This window comes from Branchiostoma belcheri, unplaced genomic scaffold, assembly GCF_001625305.1.
Source record: "Branchiostoma belcheri isolate BF01 breed outbred unplaced genomic scaffold, Haploidv18h27 scaffold4, whole genome shotgun sequence".
Taxonomy (NCBI): Eukaryota; Metazoa; Chordata; class Leptocardii; order Amphioxiformes; family Branchiostomatidae; genus Branchiostoma; species Branchiostoma belcheri.
Window position 1 is genome coordinate 4002081 of NW_017804020.1, and position 21509 is coordinate 4023589.

The following is a 21509-nucleotide window of genomic DNA, read 5'->3' on the forward strand; positions in this document are numbered from 1 at the left end:
ATATTATATGCTTTTGGTAAGTTTTGTGATAACGTCATAAGCTAGAATAAAAAGCTCGAGAATAACAGAAAGAAATATCGTCCTATGGCAACGCTAAGCTCTCCTTCAAGCCAGGGTTTTCGACCAGTCAAAGGCTGCTGTGATTCTCATCAGTGGTTCTCCCGTAAAATTGAATGTCATGCTCGTATCGAAAATCGAATGTCACCTTGACTTCTCGTTTGTCTTTATCACAAGACGCGCAGAGAGGGGGATGAGAGGACTAGAGATGAGCCTTCCATCCTTCTCCACTGCGGCCCGCTAATAAATAGCAGTGTCCACCTCCACCTCCAGGAACACATCGCTATCCATTACCGTCCCGGGCCTGTCGGTAAGGCCCGAGAGAATGTATGGGGCTGGTAGAAAAGGTTGAGGCAACATCGAAGGCACTGGCTGACACCGCGGAGCTTCTCCACCATTTTAACCCGGAGGGAAAAGCTCTGATCTCCGTTCAGCATCAGTTCCACGACCGATGGCCAGACCTGGCGTCATCAGTATCTACTAGTGCGCCCGAGGATGTCAGACTGTCCTCTACCAATAGATCTAGTCAGAGATATTGATTCATGGGGACATTTTTGAAGTTCCGAGGTTTAAAGAAAGACATATATCTTGTACAGTTACTTTGCTAGGTTTCTGGTGGGCTGGTCATGTTACATTTTAGTACACTTTTGATTTGTCCATCTTTATTTTATCGAATTGACCAGAAACGATGGAGCCGAAGGCGTTATAACGATCCATAAGTTTGTTTTGACAAGAAGGTGGATGCGTATTTGGTACATGTATACCAGTCTCGTTATTAGTTTATTTTCAGGTTAGTGTATAACCAACGAGTGGACTGGATTGGGCTTAGCTGAAGCCATACGAGCGGTGGAGGACAGAGTTAAATGGAAGAGGATAGTGGATCAAGTAATCGTGCTCCAATGACCCTCAATGAGGTCAAGGGATAGGTGAGGTGGTTGGTGAGGTATAACCAATGCATGAATAAACAATGCCATTAAATGTGAAGATTATTTAAGTCAGAAAAATGCCTGACATGACAACGACCTGGCATGTTGTCTATTGTAACAACTTCGTAGAAAATCGAAGAGGTGTTAAGGTTTTAAATATTGTTTTTAAATACAATTACCATGATCAAAGTAATTACCGAGTCTAACAGGGCAACGATAACCCAGTCCAACTGTATTAACCGGGTCCGTAGTGTACATTGACTATGGGAATGTTGCACAATCATGGGAAATTCAGACCATTCACTTATTGTTTCTGATGGTTAAAGTAATGGTATGTCCTTGAATATTAGAGACACAAACGAACTAGGGGTTACATATGATTACTTAAAATGTTGCCCCTTCCCAAAATCTAAAACTATTATAATATGACTACTAAATACGTAATAACTTTTTGCTATTAATGCAAATAATATAAGTCTACTGTACCTCAAACCATACAGCAGTCTTCCGTCTGGGAACAGGCGCAGAAGTCGGTTGTCGACGGTAACTTTGTGCAGAAACGAACTCTTTGCATTGACCAAGAACGTGTCCGGGACCCACAGTCTCTCTACCAGCCGGCCGTCCAGACTCAGGCTGCGGTTTGTCTCCGAGAAGTGTAGGCGCTCGTCCCTCCAGTATTCACGGAGGAATATCGTTAAGGTGTAATCCTGTAAAAGAAAAGAAACAACAACTCTAACAAGAATCGAACTTTAAAATTTATGTTAGTCTTGGTTTTCCATACTAACAACTTGTCGTTGCAGCATGTACAATTTTGCATAACCCCAATGAAACCATGAATGTCCCGAAAACCTGAGTTCTGCAACTTTGCAAAGCTTTCCTGGCACCCCCTGGTGTTTTAGGTACAAAATTGTACAATGTATCTGTATTAAAAGAACTATATTTTATACCTTTATCACTTTGTAGCAGAAACGTTTTTATTGTAATCCAAACAGAACATTAAATCTTGCAATTTGTCGGCCACCCTGCTGGTCACAGCATGGCGTACTGCTTACTGATTCACATTAGGGCACAGGCGTTACTGTGATCAATGGTGTGATGTTGGTAGTAGTAAAGTTTTTGGCAGCCTGTTAAAGTGACGTCTGTGTGGTGTAGTGGTAGGCTATCCGACTGCCAAGCAAGAAGACCAAGACATGTCTGGACATGCACCCAGATATTGTCCCTTGGGAAACCCGTATTTCCCCTCTCAGTTAGCTCATTAGGGGGATCCTGGGCCCTACTAGGGTTTGGGTTGGCGTTAGGAAGGGCATTCAGCCGTAGAAACCTTGCTTAAAAATAAAGAAAAAAAAGACCTGTATTTGGTGCAAGCACGTCTAACCCCCGGTTCTTGGGAAAATGACGTTAAAATTGGTTTCAAAAAAGTTAGATGCCATGCCTAAGTCTTCCCAAGGCACTTAGAGTAATTAAGTTTCTTTGTGTCTCTATAAAAGTGATACGTTCATTGTGATGTCTCAGTAGTGGTGTCATGGGGAAGGTTCCTTGACCTACAGAAGTCTGGTAATCTCGGTCAGGCATCGGTGCTTTTCTCCGGGGTGTCTGGATGGAACACCGGAAGACTGATGTGTTATAAGCCGTTCCTATCCTAGGAGAAACATTGATGAAATCTATCTACTTTAAAGTCTAAGCCATTCCGCTTCCGGGATAAGCCATATTGTATAAATTTGCTCTAATCTAAATGTAGTCTTTGAAACTGAATTCCTGATGGAATTCATTTGGACTACAAGATTACGAGCTGCAAAGAAAAATAGATCCCCAAGGCATTGAAGTAAAGAGGGTTTACTGCCTCAAAGTTTAAGTTTGAGAAATGCAGAGCCACACAAAGCATGTCCTAAAGGGTACCTGCAAGTCGCGAAGGAGAGTTTCGCTTTACAAAGAGTCCGTGACGCAGATGGTGGAATGACAAAGATGCCGGCATTGGTGACTAATGAGGTTTCATGGTATCCCCAGCTTTAGGGCTAGCACTACAGTTCCGACTGAATAGTCCCGGGAGTAGACTACTTTATTCTCTTTGGCAAACTTTTTTTCTTGCGGACAGTCACCTTTTCCTGTATCTAACTAGTAAGTACCCTTGTGAATCATAAGACATCGAAAACGAAGACAAAGTATGTTATTCCAATGATATATCAGCATGTCTACCATGCTAAATTGCCGTAGGGTCTTAAGGAACACTAAGGACTCATAGGTCGTCTGTGAGCTGAATGTATTTGTAATTGGCCATATGGAATTGCAATATTATCTTCCTACGTCTCCATGACGTCCGATATAGGCAAAGCACGTAAGCCAAGGACGCAAGCAGTCAGAACTAAAATGCATCGTTCTGGAGTTTATATTTATTTTTAACTATTGGCGTATTCTTTGTTGACGCACTTTGAGTTTTTGATAAACGCATATGGCAAGTTCTCATATATATACCATAAAAAGTTAAATTGAGATATCAGGGTGAGATGTGGTGGACAGTTTGAAGTCAGTCAGTCAAGGCATTTCACAAAAACGACGGCAAGTGCATTAAGTCGAACCTTAGCGCAAACGAGACTTCTTGTCGCTCCAAAATGGAATTGATAGGATAGCTTTTACTGACTTTTCTCCCTTAATTGTCAATTAAGTCTAGGCGACTGACTGATACTCTTTTCATTTAACCATTCATCTCAGCCAGAGGTCGGCACTTTGTCAGTGGAGTCTTGTTATCCGACCTCATTACTAAAACATACTTCCATCCTTGGCCTCGCTGGTACTTCTTCCAATTTCTCTGCGGAACAAGACCCAAGGGATTCCCTCGCCCCATTTGCACACAGGGTCGATACTTGGAAGCTGACGCTTGCCCCAAAACTCCGCATTTGCGGGAAACTATGGGATCCTGGGTGCCATCAATCATGGCTTCGTTTCTCTTGTGGAATTATGGAAGCTAACTAGAAGAAAGAACAGTATCTCTTGGCATTACATTCAAAGCCTTACTTATTTGTGCTGGCTCAAAAACATTGCTGTGTGTAATTTCATCCTTTCTTATAGCCCTTGCTCACAGGGGTAGGATTCTCTCAAGCTTGTATTGTACCTAACAATGGCAAACAAAGATGAAGATTCTATACATGATGTAAATGAATGAAGGATTAGATTCATTAGCATATCTTTTTTCATCATCAAGCGAATACTATCTTTGCCCTTCAATAGCAGTTATATTTTATTTGAAAATTTAAAAAAAACATGTAACTGTTTCTTTTGACATCAATCTGCCCATACAGCCTCCAAAGAATTCATTGTTTTACACTTATAAATAAAATGTAACAATTGGAATATAAATAGACATGCATATGAGGGCCGGAAACTTGGTGGTTTATTTTTGGCCCTCCCTAATACTACACCAGCAATAATGATTAAAAGACAAATTACAATAATTACTAAATGAACTAAAGAAAACAACAATAACAGGAAATAATCAAGAACGATTCAAAGAACTAATGAAATAATACAAACCATCTATGTAAACAAATAAATACAGATCGAAATAATTAGACTTGTTATTACAATCATCAGTACAAATATAAAGTATTTGAGTAAGTTGTCAAATCAAAAAATAAGGAAAGCGAACAAAATAAGGAAATGATGGTTGATTGAAGTATTATACATGTACCTCCTTTTAAAATTTTATTTTTTGAAACTGGGTGAGGAGGGACATGTTCTCTCAGAAATACTTAAATTGTTCCATACTGTCGGACCTCTAAACGTAATCATGAATTTCCTGAGGTTGGATCTTTCAATGACTGGTCCTAACTTATTTTGTTTCATGGTGTTGTGACTGTGGATGTCTGAGTTGAAATAGGAGAAACCTGTGCAATGTGCCTTTCGCTTTTCATAGAGATATGTTTCTAGAGGTTTGTAATTTCACACAATTTTAGGCCCTGTTCGTTTCGTCGCTTTCAGAAACACGACACGTTGTTGTGTATGGTATGTCGTCTCAGTTTATAACTAGAATTACCTTCCCAAACTCTCATCACACATAATCGTGCGGTGCAGCTGCTGAAGGCGGAGTAAGTAAGCTGAGATCGTGTGATTAAGGATTTGCTAGAATTGCCATGTATCGCCATGTACGTAAAGACCGGTCTGCATAATTGTTGATGGCGTCGGCTCTAGTGGAAGTGTGAGGCCGCGTCATTCAGAAGAGCGCCTTCACACGTTATAACTATAGCCTACGCATTGACGACGTACTTAGCAGTACTTAGATGTATTATTTAGTTGGCCGGTTAAGTGACAGTGAGTGATGGTATGATCAGTTGCCCACATTTGTAAAGCTCCCCACGGCGTTCCTCTAATTCCACGATTGCCAGGCTAGAAAAGGACGGCTAACGCTTTGGGAAGAAGAAGGAAGTCCGACAGGACATGGCCGCTTGGTGATAAGAGGAGGGAGATTACTTGTCAAGGGCACTGCCCATGAGTCTTTGCACTCATTGTTTGGGACAATAAATCAAGTCATTCTAACCTAATACTCGAACTTCTATAGCCACCACCATTTTACCCAGGGCCATACGATAACACCACCATGCCTTCTTTTCCCGACTGATGCAAAAGTATGCAATCATTCAAAGTAATACTAAGGGAAAGGACTCCTACAGAAGATTCGTCTTTAAACTTTGCTACTTTGTTCTTGAACACCTCACCTCATCTCACCAGTCCCATAGCAGTCAGGCGACTGCCGTCGGGGCAACAAGATGAATAGATAGCCTCAAAACGTTTGAAGAATCATATGTTGGAGTTAGATTTGGATGCCACTGTCGTTGTTGGCTATTGATCCATTGCTGAAGTAGTGATTGATTTGGACTTACCCATGACGTTTTTACAGTGTTTGATGCGGCTTGTGGGCGTACGAATGGATGGCTTAATGTAGTTGTCACCACAGATGAATTGCCCATAGCCGCGAATACCCGTTTTTTATGCTCCATTAAAACTCGGCATGTTTTATTATCCTCTATATTCAGTATCGAGAAAAAAGGAAGTTGCAACCACAGCCCTGTCCTGTTATACAGCTCAATGACGTGATAGAACGATACCGCAGGCCGAGTATGGAGTAGTCCAGAGGCATTTGGCTAGCATTGCCGCCATAGATGTAAATCACTGCACGGAAATACCTTTCTTAACAATAGTGTCCGAGAGCACTATGGCGGATGCTGTATATATCTACAGCGACATCAAAAGACTACATAGCATATGAGAACCTTAGTTACACATTGATAATAGGGTATACACTGCCTGGAGTGGGACGGCAATATAGAAGGATGTCTTATTCTTAGTTAGTAAGTGCTTGGACGACTATGGTAGTTTTCCGACATAAATTCCGTCCTAGCCCTTTTGGTCTTGTGTACGACCTAGCGGATAGTTAGAAACTTTTCTTATGTAGATGAAATACAACAAAATGTTGGCATTCAAGCAAGTAGTAGAACTCACAGTTATGTAAACTATATCTACTGCATGCTGTGCAATGTTACTTAATGTTTTTTCTACCTTGCAATCCTTAAACGCCCTTTTTTGCCTTAAACCAACTCGTGAAAGTTAGCATACCCTTTACCCTATTTGTCTTTTCTTCATAATTGGTACATTTCTTTCATCATAGTTCTATGGTAAGTGCCTTGGTCGAGAGGATTATTTTACTGTAGTACACTCTCACCCCGAAATCTCTGTTCGCCAATTCCACCAGCCATTCAGTAGTAAATCTGTGTTGAATATCAACTGTTACGGCGTGAGAAATCGATCAGGCACTGATTGTAATTTCGGACACACAGGACTGTTTTACGAGGTTGGACGTCAACGAGTTAACTTCCCTGTAATTATCCCGCTATCGTCTACAACAGCCGTGTCAGCCGCGATGTCGTTTATCAGCCTCAGCTACGCCCATTGCTTCAGCAGCTGACGTCTTTGATTTTTCCTTATCGCACCACCGCAATGTCTTAGGAGGACCGTAACCAGGATCGATAGGGTAATTGGCCGGCGTGCCTAATTCCATCCTTCAGGCCTGTCTCGTGGCTATGCACGTGCAAGGACATGTAAAATAAGATTGACTTCAAGGCGTCGGCAGAATGACGTGGCCTTAATGTTAGGAAAGAGATTTGAAGAAAAAACACAAAATCCAGACGTAAAACGTCACATAATTTGAAAATCGAGGCCTTGATGTTATAAAGGATAGAAAATGAGAAAATCTATTGAAATCCACACAAGCAGGTATTGAGCCACAGTTAACTGGTTCAGGCAGACAATTGGCCATGTTCCAAGCCTCACGCATTCTTTACGCGTTAAGGACTAATATGCTACTGTATTATCTCTGCGTGAGTGACCTTCCAGGTCAGAGTGCCCTATAAAAGCACACACCGTGGACAGCATTCCGGTGTTCGGCATGGAAAATAGATTTAAGCAGTGGAATAACATTAATTGATAAATCTATTGCCAATTCTTTCTAATGCACATACATTGATGCAAAGTACAAAATAAGTTAAAAATCTACATAATAACACAAGGAAAGTGTCTAAAATTACAGCTATGTCTAAGTATATCTGAAGAGCTTGACTTCTCTTCTGTTGATACTTAGCTCGAGACTTGAAACAAATTATTCTTTTGCAGCAAACGTAACTGATTACCAACTAAGCAATCCGGACATTGCTACTATGATTTGATTCTTTTAGAAATACTTTTTATGTTGCTGCCAATTTCTGAGAGTTTCTCTGATCTTCAGAGCGAATAATATTTCAAGCCACAGATTTTGCTGACACTTTGTTTCATCAATCCTTTATTTTCTATGCCCCCAACGTTAATGAAACTATAAAACAAGTCAGATCGTGACACTATCGATTGGGGGCAATATGTTTGTACTTTGTTATTGCGTAAAGTGTGTGATTAACATGTGTGCTTTGTATTTCTGAGACCCCATTTGTATTGAGGTATTTAGGTATTAGTGAACATGCACGAGACATGTTATATTGTATTTATGCATGTTTTTGGCGTCAGTACATGCAAGATGCGCCAAAAAGGTGAATACATTGCCTCAAACAACGTAATAAGAAGGAAAAGTACGCCCTGAATGATCTCATTAAAACATGCCGTTCTGGGCATAACAGACTCAGTTTCCGCACGCCACGCGTGATTCTGCCTAAAACTACAACTGTAACTGTTCGGTTTTTTATTAATCATGCACACAAACAGAATACAGGACCTAGTGGTGGCGCACTCAAGTCAGGAACTTATTTTGACACCACCACTAAATAAATACATACAATAAAGAAAATAATCAAACTCTTCAAAATATGTACAAAATTAAATCAAGGGCAAGTCCGGTTTCATACCCAATGATAACAATGAACGGATACTATACAAATATCAAAAGAAAAAAATATTTTTAAAAACGTTCTGATGAAGTAATTAAGTTCTTGGTAAGGGGTAATATGTTGGAGTTGGCAACTGATGAGTACATAGGACTACCACGGAGTAAAGGGATGTTTTAGCGCTGTCTGCAAGAGTTGTAGAAGTAGCTATTCGTTGTGTGATGAATACCAGGAGATCAATCAAGCACCCGGGTATTCATTAAAAAAAAAGAGTGTTTGTAGGTGCTCTTACATTATCTTATTTTTTGCATTTCATCTCACTGTTGACCTTGTCAGACCCATATATGGTCTCTCAGCAAAAGAAAATGCCCATGCAGTAGGGCTTTTATTCATGTACGTGAAACGGCACTTTTGTTGATTCAACAATTTGAAACTACACACGCTACACTGAGTTGCAAACGCCGTTTTGTAAAAGTTCTGTTTTAGTATGAAACTACAAAGCAGCTGGTTTCTTGGTCCAAAGGCCCTACGCTTTGTACGAGAAGCCTAATTCCTTTCTGTCATAATCAGTTTGTTCAAAGCTCTTAGCGCCTTATTTGCATTGTCTTATTTATCCGCACTTTATGTCGATTTAGCTTATCGGGGTGCCTAAATATGCAAGTAATGAAGTGATTTATCAAAATTACTGTCAAGTCGAGGCATTGATTAAAATAACAAGCAGTTCCCGGAAGAAGAAAGGTTTATCTTGTCCTGATTTAAATAATACTCGGTTATTACTAAGCTGATCTATAGCGCTATCCGACTAACATGGACCTACATGACATATATGCAGATATAAGCTATTAATATTCATTATTAAAATGAAGCCCTAAAAGGCATAAGGGAAATTACTTGTGTGATTTAGTGATATCCTGAGACGAGTGTATATAGAATGTTTGCAGGGCATACGTCTGTAAGATGAGTAACTTTTGTAATAGGAATTTTTTTGTTCTACCTACGGCAACTCATTGTTGAAACTTGAAAATGCGCTGTGTTATCAGACATAGAATCACATTTGAGAGTGTTCCTTGATACTTCCCTGCAAACAGCAACACAGTATAATACTTATAGAGGTCCATAAGATTCCAAAAGTAGTCTCTCAAATATAAAACGGACAAAGCAGAAAACGAAAAGTTCAACATAATCATACTGCAAGAGTTGTCATTTTTGATTCAAAGCAACACACACAGCAAAATATCCAATACAGTAACAGAGTATTATATAATGTGCTAGTCTTTCTGAACTGAAATTGACCAATGCCTAATGGGTCTTAAAACCCACCCTAATGAATGGCGTACTGAGCCAGGATAGTTCGCTATTAGTCTGTTATTAGCCGTGTACTCATTTACTTTGGACATAGGAGAACATAATGTACACGTCGTCTCCACTTCAGACATAGAGCATTAACGTAGCCTCTGTGACATACACATTTCAGGCATAGTTGGAGAGCATATTTTATATGCAGTGTCCACTTGAGACAGGGGCGTAAAACGTACCCACCCTAGCCACTTGAGACATAGGAGACATAATGCAGCCTATAGACAATACGAATCATAATGTACCCACCATGTCCACTTCAGACACCCGATCAATGCTGGCGACCGACAGACTCATGTCCACCAGCAGTGGCGGACCTGTAGGAAAAAAGGGACAACAGATGAAATTTTAATCAGTTCTACCGAGTGGAGAGGCACTTTCCGTTATTCATTTGATGGGAAACAGTCATAAAAGAACAATATTTCATAACGGACCATATAAAAACAAACTGTCTTGAGATGGAACCAGTACTAGCAGCTGGAATGTCGCCAAGACCAAACAAGACCATTAAAAATTGTTGTGTGTTACGTTATGGTGAAAACTGCTTCTCAAAGTACTTGGACGTGCCATTTTATAGGAATATGTCAATTTACCACTTCTCGACCAGAATGGTGTACGTCATAATAGTTTAAAATGTGCAGTAGTAAATATTGATTTTCTCATGCACTGGTGATATGGTAGCGGTCATGGGCGATGTTTCGTGGTCATCGTCAAGATAGGTATCGAGGACGTGCGAGGAAAGTGTGAAGTCATGTTTAGCATTCTGACATTTTACTCAAATGTTACGTCTTTCTCTGTGGAAAATTTTTTTGTGCTTGATGAGAGATATGAAAGAAAACCTTGTCAAGACCAGTCTTCGCACATTTCTGATTTAGTTCCACGCTGCTGTCTCATTTACAGATTTATTGTTAGCTTTGTTATTATTACGAATTCCTGGAATAGAAAATTTGTCACTTTTTCCTTTTAGATTAGTTTGGCGGCGTCCGAAACGATAACTGCATATTGTCCCCCGCCCATGTTATGGAACAGGGGCCTTATTTATTACTGGTTCCATCCCGGCTTCTTGCATGCATTGGTTATATGGACTATTACGCAGGAGTGTGCCATAGATTTTGTCGAGGACGTGCACTCATTTCAGCAAACAAGAGGCAAGCCGATGTCAGATTCTGGCTAAATCTGGTGCAATCCTCGCATGGTTAGAATCGTTAAGGACTCGTCTATAGATTTTACCGCAGAAGTCGATGATCCCGGTTTAAGCCGGCGTGGCTTAAAGCTATAAAAAGCATAGGTCAGTTTGTCTAGCTTTTCTACTGATAACAAACAGTCGTTGGTAGCGAATACCTCTCAAAGTCTAATGAGATCGTATTTCAGGAATGCCAGTCCTTTCATTCCGCTGGATATCATACTATTATTTAGATCAAAGAGCCTGCACTCACAAACACACGGACTGATCAAAACAAAATCAACCATAATTGTAACCTTCGCTATGCTGTGTTATTTTAGGTTGATAAGGGATAAATCTTGGCGCCTTACCCCCAAAGCCCGGTCGGAAGTTCCTGTCATAGCCTCGAACTTCCAGCATCTCCTCCACGTCCGGAATGTCGGCGTCTCCCGGCGCGTTCTGCCTGGTCCTGCCGCAGACACAACGCAAAGGTCTCGGTTTAGGTGCGGTGAACGGGAAAAACACGGAAGGAAAATAGAAAACGAAGGTCGCAGAAGGGGCCTGGTAACTCACCTGTGAGGCATGGAGAAGAGTGTGATGAGGAAGAGAAGAAAGGCACCGACGGTACAACCGGAGGCCAGGAGAAGAGATGCCATTCTGTAGCATTGCTATTGGTATTCAGGGCGGTGCGCGAGTCCAGTTTGCTCCGCGAGTGTAGCGTATTAGTATAAGTATCAACCCATCATGTTTTATTAATAAGTCGAGGGGTTTGGGTGAGTCACATGGCCGCTGCGTGGAGCGTTGCTGCCTAGTTCTCGGCCGATGTCAGCTGGTTGATGGAACTGTGAGGTGGTACGGAATCCGGCAGACTGGTATGATCTCGCTCACGAAAATGGTACGGCCGAGTTTCAAGACAGCTGCTTGGGACTTGATAGCAAATTGCCTAGCTGCATATTGAGCGTCAATAAATGTACCTTTCGTTCGTTGTGGGTCGATTAGCATTACGTTCATCTACATTGATACGTAAAATAAATAAACTTAAAAACCTTTGTTCCCACGCAACCAAACTGCGTAGGTGTAGCCTAAAACGCATTAAGTCACACTTTTCTAGCGTTGGATTGAAACGTTTAACCTTTAATGAGGGATTCAGTCACGTCTGGCTGGCTGAAGACAGGCCAAGTCAAAGTGGTTGTCTGAAGTATGGCAGAATTGACAGAAGGAGTATGTATCCACGTAGGCGGATGCTCGTCCGATCGAAATTTGTCTTATGAACGCCTCCTTGTCGGGCGGAAGATTAATGACACGGCAACGGGAAAACGTACTGCGCACGCAAAAGTCTTGGCAGTGTATCGTGCTCATCGCTCTCTCTGATCCAGCGCCGCGTCCTTGTAAATGTCATTACTCACCTCGGTACGTCACGGCAACATTGTTGACATTCCAATTACAGGGCTGTGATGGTTTTATGTTTGCTTCATCAGACCCCTTTAATAGAAACGGCGTGTTGTGATCATTTTTTGTCTCTTTGGTGCTATAAACGTAATGGTGAGTCCGTGCGGAAGGTAAAGAGGTCTCCCAGACGCTTCCCGAAGGAGATGAACTCGTTAAAAACAAACTGATACACCTATGAAGTAATTCTGTAGCCATACCATAACGCGGAAAATAAAATTTTATTATCACTATGTTCATCGAGAGGCCATTGCTGGGCCATGCATTTCTTCTGCAGATATTGCGTAACGGGTTCACCAGATTGGATACATCTAAGGTGCTCCAGGCTACATCAAAATACACATGTGTCCAGTGGTAAGAGAGCAGATAATGTATATACAGTGTGGCCTGGCAAATATAGACTGATTTAAATAACGATTGTGTTTGGCCCTCCCTCCCAGTCACGGCAATGCCTTCCCGTTCGTTCCGCGTTAGCGAGGATCTTGATATACAGGTTGGATTTGGCGACTGCACTGCTCGGTCGTCCTAGATTTGTTCTATGGCTCATTGTCTGCTGAATAAAGTCATTGCTATAATCACGACCGTGCGTCATCAGAATCCGTTCAGTCTGATCAGGATCGGCCGAGTTTACCTCTCTGAGACACTGATATCACCAAAATACGTCGGTGAAGCCTCAGACACCCAGGTAATAAGATACGCCAGAAGGGAGTTACTAAAGCAACTGGATGACCGTTTCCAAAATCATATCCAATTGCTTGAGTAACTGCTTTTTGGCGATACTACCAAATGTTGTCAAAATATTATCAAAATTGTGGACGGGAGGGGGAAGATGTCAAATCACGCTGCTTCAATAAATATATCAAGTATGCGTTTAGTAATTCTCAGTAAATGTGTTTGCAGATTCCTAGATATATTACTGTAAAAGATAGCCAAAGAGATATAGCAAATATAAATACATATAAAGACATATATCTATATACATTTTATATTGTGATCATTTTGGGAGGTTGTTTTATCATCTTCCTGACTACTTACAGATGCCAGTCGTTATCTAGTCCGGTCCTGTATCGATTGGTGTATAAGAAAGATCAATATCAATGAATGCTGGAGGAGCAATAAATATCGCTGCAGGGAACGGATGTGCTTTAGTGTTGCTGATAGCGGAAAGTTTTACGGTAACGCATACCGGCGGCATGCTGGTTTGGTGCCATGTCTTCCCTATACGACTAAAGGAGCGTGTCCCGTTATGTATTAATGTGGCAGGTATAAGAAATGCATTGGAATGGATACAAACGAACGGTGACTGATATATACATGTGGATAAAATCAACGCAATACGTTGATAACACCAAGCCGCAATGTGAGGGGGCGTTGGCGCCTGGGTTATCTGCAACGTACGCCAATCTGCTTCCATACTGTTTTTCTACCTGTAATGAAAATATGCCATCCTAAACAGACAGTTCTACATTTTGTAATGTATCAACGGAAAATGCTTGAATCTCAGCGACCCTCGTTGCATATTGGCGACTTAAGATAGATGTCATTTGCTAAATTTTGTAGATTCGTACACACACACAAACACACACACACGCGCGCGCACACGCATACAAACACACACACACACACACACACACACACACACACACACACACATACACACACACACATACATAGACACAAACACATAAAGACACATTAGCCCAAAGGGCTGCTGAATAGGTAACAGATGGTACGGGATCGGGGAAGATCGGCAGCAGCAGTAGGGGCTGTCTGATGTTCACGCAGCGCGGAGACCGATACTCACCTGGGGTGTACTACATCTATTGACACAACAATCATTCTCCAGACATGACTCTTTGATGTGATATCTACAGAGATCTCTTCAAAGAAGGCCCGCTAAGTGAGTCAGGGTTGTAGACAAAACGTTGTTGCCTACGGTCTACATTGTTGTTGATGGAGAACTTGACAAAGCTCTATACAGTGTCAGAGCTAGGCTCTGTCGTTGACGACGAGACAAAGTGTGATGCTAATTTAGTATAATTAGAAGCGTCAGTATAACCATGACCTCACTTCGTCACAGCGGGCGCGCGGCCTACTATGCAATATATACATAATATTCTACCTCTAGGACATGCTTTGCCAAGTTTTCCATCGATCATCTCAAGTTCAACATTATGATTAATGAGCCCCCTGTGATTAATGTTACAACGCGGGATGCCAGTTTAATTAGAACGAATGACGTAAGAGACACAGTGGCCGAAGATTAGGGGATTACCAAGTGTAAGCCGAAAAATTAGTATTTTTTTACCATCGCTCAGAGAACCATACAGATCTACTCATCTGAACCTAAGAGATAGGGGTCAGCACAAGTTAGTTACTTTAGAGGTTTTACATATATAATGTAACGCCAGGGACAGGGAGACTTACAGCCAGGTAGCGGTAATTGGCAGTAAATCGGAGGAGTGGGAAAACGATGGGGGACAAGGTCGCGCTGCCAAGGCTGACATGTCTGTCCGCGGGGAGGGCCATTACTCTTACATAACCCGCTTTTATTGTCTAGGACAGACAGGATGGACCTCAACCATTTAAAGGCATCTCATGCAGGTTTTAGGGCCTGGAAACCCGATTTTCAATGGGTCAATATTCTAGTCACTTATCTACATAGTACTGAGTTGAAACCACACTAGCTACCAATGCATATTGACCCTCATGGAGCAAAAATACCCAAAATTCTTACCGAAAATGGTTACTGGAAGGAACCGAGGCAGATTTTTCGGGTACCACCCAGAAAATAAAGGACTAATCTTGGGGCTTGTTTCTGCTGTTTAGATACCCAAAGTATGAATACTGATTGACATGTGCTCATGTGAAGCAGTTTGTGAATATATCATCAGTTTTGCTGCTCTGAAAACTATTATTTCTCATATATAACCATATAACAGTGATAACAGTGTTGTAATATATATATCTAAGTTTCATTTCTGTCCTGACTACTTTCAAACTGTTATTTGGAAAGCTTGTAAACGATACTGCGTTTGTTCTAGAATTCGATTTGCCAATGTCAGATACTGTGTCATTTTTCATTTACTACATGTTCACCAGAAAACAAGGCTCTCAAATGTTTTGGGTTACTGTACAGACAGTGAGGACAGATGTTTGTTGACCTTAGACTTGAAAAGTTTAAGGTTATACGCTTATAAGGTTTTTTTTTTAAATTGTTTTTTTCTAATATATTATATGTAGTGCAATTGCTGCAGAATGCTGCTTCAAAGATGCATTCAAATTCTGAAAAATGGCCATCAGGACTTGGTAAAATTTCCTCTCAGAAGGCTTACCAACTTTATTACCGTTGAACGTTGTGACATTGCACAGACTAACTACCCGGGAAAATGGAACCCTACCGGGTGGCCAAATCCCCCTGGCAAATTACGTTTCCTTGATAGCTATTTCATTTTTTCAGCCAGAGTTTTAGCTGTTAGAGACCATCTAAAAATCTTCAAATGAACTCGGCCCAATGTATTCTGTCGACACTTTTGTTGCATCATACTGTAATTGTGAAATGTGCGGATTTAGGGACTTTGTCATATTGTTGCTCAAGTCATGTAGACAAGAATTGGGAATTATGTCGATGTTTGATTTGCCAAAAGCAAGTATTTTACCTTAAGTCAGTGGCTATATATCTCTTGATATGAAGGATGACAAAATTATTTCCATTCAATAGCATTCCTTATTCTCGTGGTCTTTAATGTAGCTGTAAATCATCGTCGTTTGATGCTTAACGCTGCCACAAAGCATACGAGTTCAGACACGCGGCAATCACTCAAAGATGCCAAACCCAGAAATCCCTGTCGGAAAATTTTCCATTTTTTGTGCCTTCTGGGGAACAACTGACCCAATGGACAGCACGGTGAGACACGCTAATTGCGTCGCGGAGGAAAACGGAGACATCTTCCGGGGAGCAACCTACTCGAGTTGCCCAACAGTATTCCCGGTGGTACTTTAATGGCCTAATTGTACTGAAATTTCCCTGATTTGAGGTGAATGCATAATTCATCTGGAACAGGACCAAAACCACTTCAATAGTGATTGCCGATCAACGGTAACGCTGGAAATCCCAAGGAGAGCTTTCCTTCTTTTTCTTGTAATCTTTGAACTATAACAAAGCTTTACATTCGATCTCACAAAAGAAAGAGGCATCTCCGGAAAGGATTGTATTCTTAAGTCGTAAACCCGATTGATGCAGTTCGCATATTTCTACCACATAATAAAGTGATCCACAGACCAAGTCTCTACAGCTGCAAGAGTAACTCTGTGTCTGCTGACAAGGCAGAAATAAAGCTAACTCAGAACCCTAACATGATAATTCATCGGCCAGAAGCTACACCCTACTTTTTGGAAGCCATTTACAGTTGACGAATCGAATGGATTAGAGGCCCCATGGTTCGCAGTGCGATTTACTACCATAAAGGGAAACATTTCTAGGTCACCACTGTGTTCATTTAAGTAGAAATACCCCTTATCATTATCTCACTGTCCGCATCGATATGGGATGCATTAACGCCCGTCTATCTCTGCTATATGTTATCCTCACCCTCTCATCAGTATCATAAGTAGACAAAAAAATCAACGGGTACGTCCTACATATCGACGTGGTGGGAAGATCTATTCCATTGGGCTCACAAGATACACAGACAATACACAAGATACAAAGACGGTTATGCACAAGGTGTTGATGTAGCTAACGAAAATGTGAAGAAAATTAAAAACTAATACAGAATAATGCAGCATTTAGACAATAATGTGATTGTGCGACGATAGTTTACAGAAATAGTGGCAGTGGTTTTCCTTCTTTCAGTCCCAAGTAATGTTTCTGTGTCAATGTGTGGATGGCCAGTCGTTTATTATATTATAACTTCATTAAAACAAAATCCATCCTACTCAGCGCCTTTCTGGAACGGTAGTTGGTTTGAATTTGCTGCCATCGCGCTGCAGATCGAACAAAGCCGAATTGCTTTCCGCTTGCCTCTTGTTTACAGGAAGTCCCGCTTGTGAGAAATACCCGTAGTACCTCTCAGAAGTAGCCAGGGATCCTTCGTTAAGAACAGCAATTTTGCTCCGGCAGCGAAGACCACCCGCCGTGTGTGTCAGAAGAAAATTGCTATTGCTTTCTGTTTGCTGTAATCATGGAGTACTCTTTACTACAACTTCCCGACACGCCCTATTGTGTTGTATAACAGTTATTAAGAGGAAAGGGATCTGGGCTAAAAGGAGTCTAACTGCGTGCCAAATTGTACAATAATACAGCCTTTTTTTACTTAACCTTGGGATGGCACTAGTAGTCTCCTTACAGACGCGTTTTTGCGAAGATAGTGGCTATGAACAATTTATAATAGCTTTGGCTGCAGGCAAGCACTTCTTTAATGTTATAAACCACTCAATTCAACTGTGCGTGGAATATGGCTGATGGTCAGACGACTTCCTAATGGCCAGTGTCGATTTCAGCCTTTCTCTACGTATATAGCATGGTGTAAGTACGCTAAATAGTTGCTCATAGGATATCACACTTTTAAATTAGCTACATTGCGTTTGTGGGTACATATTTCTAATGTATGATAGTGGTGTTTAGAAACCTAATTTCAATCTGTTAGATACCCATATTTTGCTATAGTATAATATGGTGTCCGTTCATTGTATGTCGACAAGGAACTTGCCATATGTTTCGGGCCTACTTTCTGGTGTGCTATATAAGAGTACTAAACAAATACCAATGTTAACAAATCAATGTCGGTCCAACATAAAAAAATCGTCAACTTTTACGGTCTGGCCATGATTGATAGAACGCCATGTAGTGAAGATCTGCAGCTTCAGTGAAAATTACCTCACTTGACGCCGAAGGTGTGGCATTCCAGATTACATTCGGGAGCAAATTGCTGGCGCTAAACTAGATCTTGGTGATTAAAATGATTCATATGACATTTGGCCCGCACTGATGCTATCAACACCCTTCAAAGACCATCCCTCTTGTGCTAGGCTCGTATTTGTCCATACACCTCGAAGTAAATTTAACTCTTTGCGCGCTCCTCCATTAATATATATCCAAACCATTTGCTATAAAGTTGCCTCAACTGGCAAATCGTAGTTTCTCTCAAGAGGAGGATGGATGGAAATTCGTAAGCCTCTTCTCAGGCTTGACCCGCTTTTTGGTGAAACTGTTTCGAGAGAGTTGCTGACTGGGCGATTTTTCTTGTATTGCCTTCTGTAGTGTTAGACACAGGCACGTGGTATGAATAGCTTTACGTTTTGCATTACTACATGTTATGTCATAGCCATGCTATCCTAGGCTACTATGGTCGTGATTTTTTTTCCATTACAACATTATCACAATACATGTTGACGGCACAATCATGATTTTCCAACGTATTTTATGCCGCCACCAACGCAGACAGACACACGGCCAACAGAGATACCCATTTTCACTCGAGTTAAGTGGGGAAAGTCATGGTTTATGACATATAAAATGATTAAGTATTTAGGTAAACATGTACATTAGCGATAACCTAGTACTTTGAGTCGCAATCTACTGCATCACTGTGGGGAATTAATGGCAGTTGCAGGGCTGCCAATTGGAAGTTGTAATCCCCCTCGTCTGTCATCATCAATCTTTAATCCATCAGCAGAACTTCCTCCACATCTACCGTGGGATTTCCATCACACCACATTAGCGCCTTTACCTAAGTGTCCGTATGCCCAATGGTTCGGTCGATCGGATGAATAATTGGCCGTGTAGTGAAAGCTTACATAAATCTGAACGTGAACGTGTCGGGATATCAGTTCATTGAAAGCCTTATGACTTGATTGATGGTGTTCAACTTTATAAACATTGCCAACCGAGCTTCTTCAGCGCTGTTGAGGTTTTTATGTACTCAGTTTTAGTTTATCTATTTCACCAACCGTTAGGCAATGCTGGGTATACAAAGCACCGTTCAGGCAATGCTGGGTATACAAAGCACGAATAACAGACTGTAAAATATAATGAAACCACCTACGATACAGAATGACATAACAAAAACTCACACAGTTTTACCTCTCTATACGATCATGACATCACAATACCTGTGAATTTACCAATCCTAACGTGTTACGTTGTTTCAGTGACAGATTATTCCACAGTTGGGGGCCGTAGAATTCCAAGCTTCCTTTGAAGTAGTTCAACTACTAACAAAGCTATAAAGTTTGGTTTTCACAACGTTCTTTGGCCGTTCGCCTATCCTAATGCCATATACCAAACAGGTTACTCTAGTTCATATGCTAACCTACTTTCCAAAAGCATTGCAAGAAATACGATGCCTTGAGTGTATATGCCCCCCCTCCCATTTGAGTCTAGTCCAAGAATGAGATATTTATCGATATTCTATATCCCTTTGTCCCTGTTTCAGCTGCGGAAATTTGAAATGCACCGAGTCCCTTTGCCACGCATGTCATTTGTCATCTTTTTACATTTAAAATAAGAAGTCTTTCAAGCCGACCTTACTTTTTTTCGCGGCACTCTCCATCGCATCAGATATGGACTCTCCAGAGATTTCATTCACGGAATGGAGAGTGTGTGGCCTAATGACACAACGGTGACATATTAACGGTGTGTGTTGGCTGGCTGCCACTGTTCAACTTCGCTACCTGTCTAATATGTAGAAGTGTTCTCACACGCTTTTTGGAACTACTCCATGCATCATCCGGCTGGATCGCACAGGGTCGGGGTTCTGAAGTTAGGTCACAAGGGACAACCAGTCATGCTACCTCTCAGGCTCCGCAGCAACTTTATCGAACTCCAGGATCGTTCCATTCTTCCAACCATTACTCATAAGCGATATCTGTAACATCAACTGATTTGTTTGTTTTGCTTTATATATGAACCCAAGAATAAGTACATAACAATAACCATATATCCAAAGTAGGATTGGCATTTCTTAGTATCATTTGTGCTGTTTATTTTTGTTATCATTTTCTTGCAATTAGCCCTCGGGCATGAATTTGCAATAAACTTTTCTCTCTATGGGAACATTTAATTCATGAAATGATAAATCGTGAAAATGTATCCATTGGAGTCAGTCACTACCTATAGTAAGATTGTGTGTTAGGTGTGTTAGAATTCAATTTCAAGTTAAGTATGTTTTTGTTTGCATTATGGTAGGCATAGGGTGATAACAAGTACCAAAAGGTAGCAATAGGTGCCATATTGCATACGGCATGGCATGTTGTCCTCAGCAACTCCCCTGTATATACACACACTTTGCATCACTTTTATTAATCTATAGCTAGCCCAAACTGACTTAATTGTATGGATGACATCCTTTGAAGACCCCCAAAGTAGTGCGCGCGGGCGAGAAAAAAAATCCGAGCCAAAAAAGACTGCTGCTAAACCACAGGAATACAAAGCTGGGATTGTGAATTTGCCGTAGTGCATAGGGCCTTTTACGACAAGCGGGCACATGCTGGCCTTTTGAGGCATTTATGAGTCGGCACTTTACTGACTTCGGAGCTTCGACAGCCTGGGTGCCGTCCCCCATAGTTACGACCGGCTTCCTATTGTCACTTGCTACCATGGACTACGGAGGATGGCTCCCAGGCGCTAGGCCAGACCCTCGGAGGGCTCTTTATTCGAACCAGCGAAAATCAATGCGCGCGTGGCTGTCACCCATAAAATTAAGTCAGTGTGGCCTTAAGACAGTAGACAGTCGAGCTAACATGGTTTTGTCAAGCACACAATGCTATACTATATATGATGTCGGCGTGGATCTGTGAAACCACTTAACTGTAAGACCGCAGTGTCATCCGTGTAGAAGGTGTTTAATGGAGCCTTCGTGACCCCGTAAGATATATGACGTCACAGCATCCCCCGTGGAACGCTGGGATTTAGTCACCTACAGCTGTGACTCCATATTTGTCAGGCAGCTATGTAGCCTCCACCAGGCCTTTCTACGTGAATACGGATCGTAGAATTCGGCAAAAAAAGAATAAAATTGGCCAAAGGAGTCCGGCCGCGGGGAGGTTGTTTCTTTCCCTCTGCGCCGCGGGGAGGTTGTTTCTTTCCCTCTGCGCGGCCTGTCAAACCTACAAGGCGGCCAAACTACCCTAAATATATTCTCCTATATATAGCAAGCGTAGTTAGTCTGGTAGAGACTACAGCTATGTACTTTATTTCTACTTTTT

General features: G+C 41.5%; 1 protein-coding gene across 2 annotated transcripts in view; it reads right to left on the minus strand.

Annotated features, from left to right (window-relative positions):
- LOC109477154 (gamma-aminobutyric acid receptor subunit beta-3-like) overlaps nt 1-11640 on the minus strand; it is a 29366-nt gene extending 17726 nt beyond the window's left edge. Inside the window, exons 1-4 of one of the 2 annotated variants that reach the window (XM_019778214.1) lie at nt 11430-11640; nt 11228-11325; nt 9944-10011; nt 1470-1690 (exon numbers count right to left, since the gene is read on the minus strand). In XM_019778214.1, coding sequence (XP_019633773.1) covers nt 1470-1690; nt 9944-10011; nt 11228-11325; nt 11430-11512 — 470 coding nt within the window. In that variant the 5' untranslated portion in view covers nt 11513-11640. The remainder of the gene's footprint in view (nt 1-1469; nt 1691-9943; nt 10012-11227; nt 11326-11429) is intronic. The other variant, XM_019778213.1, reaches the window with a different exon arrangement.
- Nucleotides 11641-21509: the final 9869 nt, after the last annotated feature.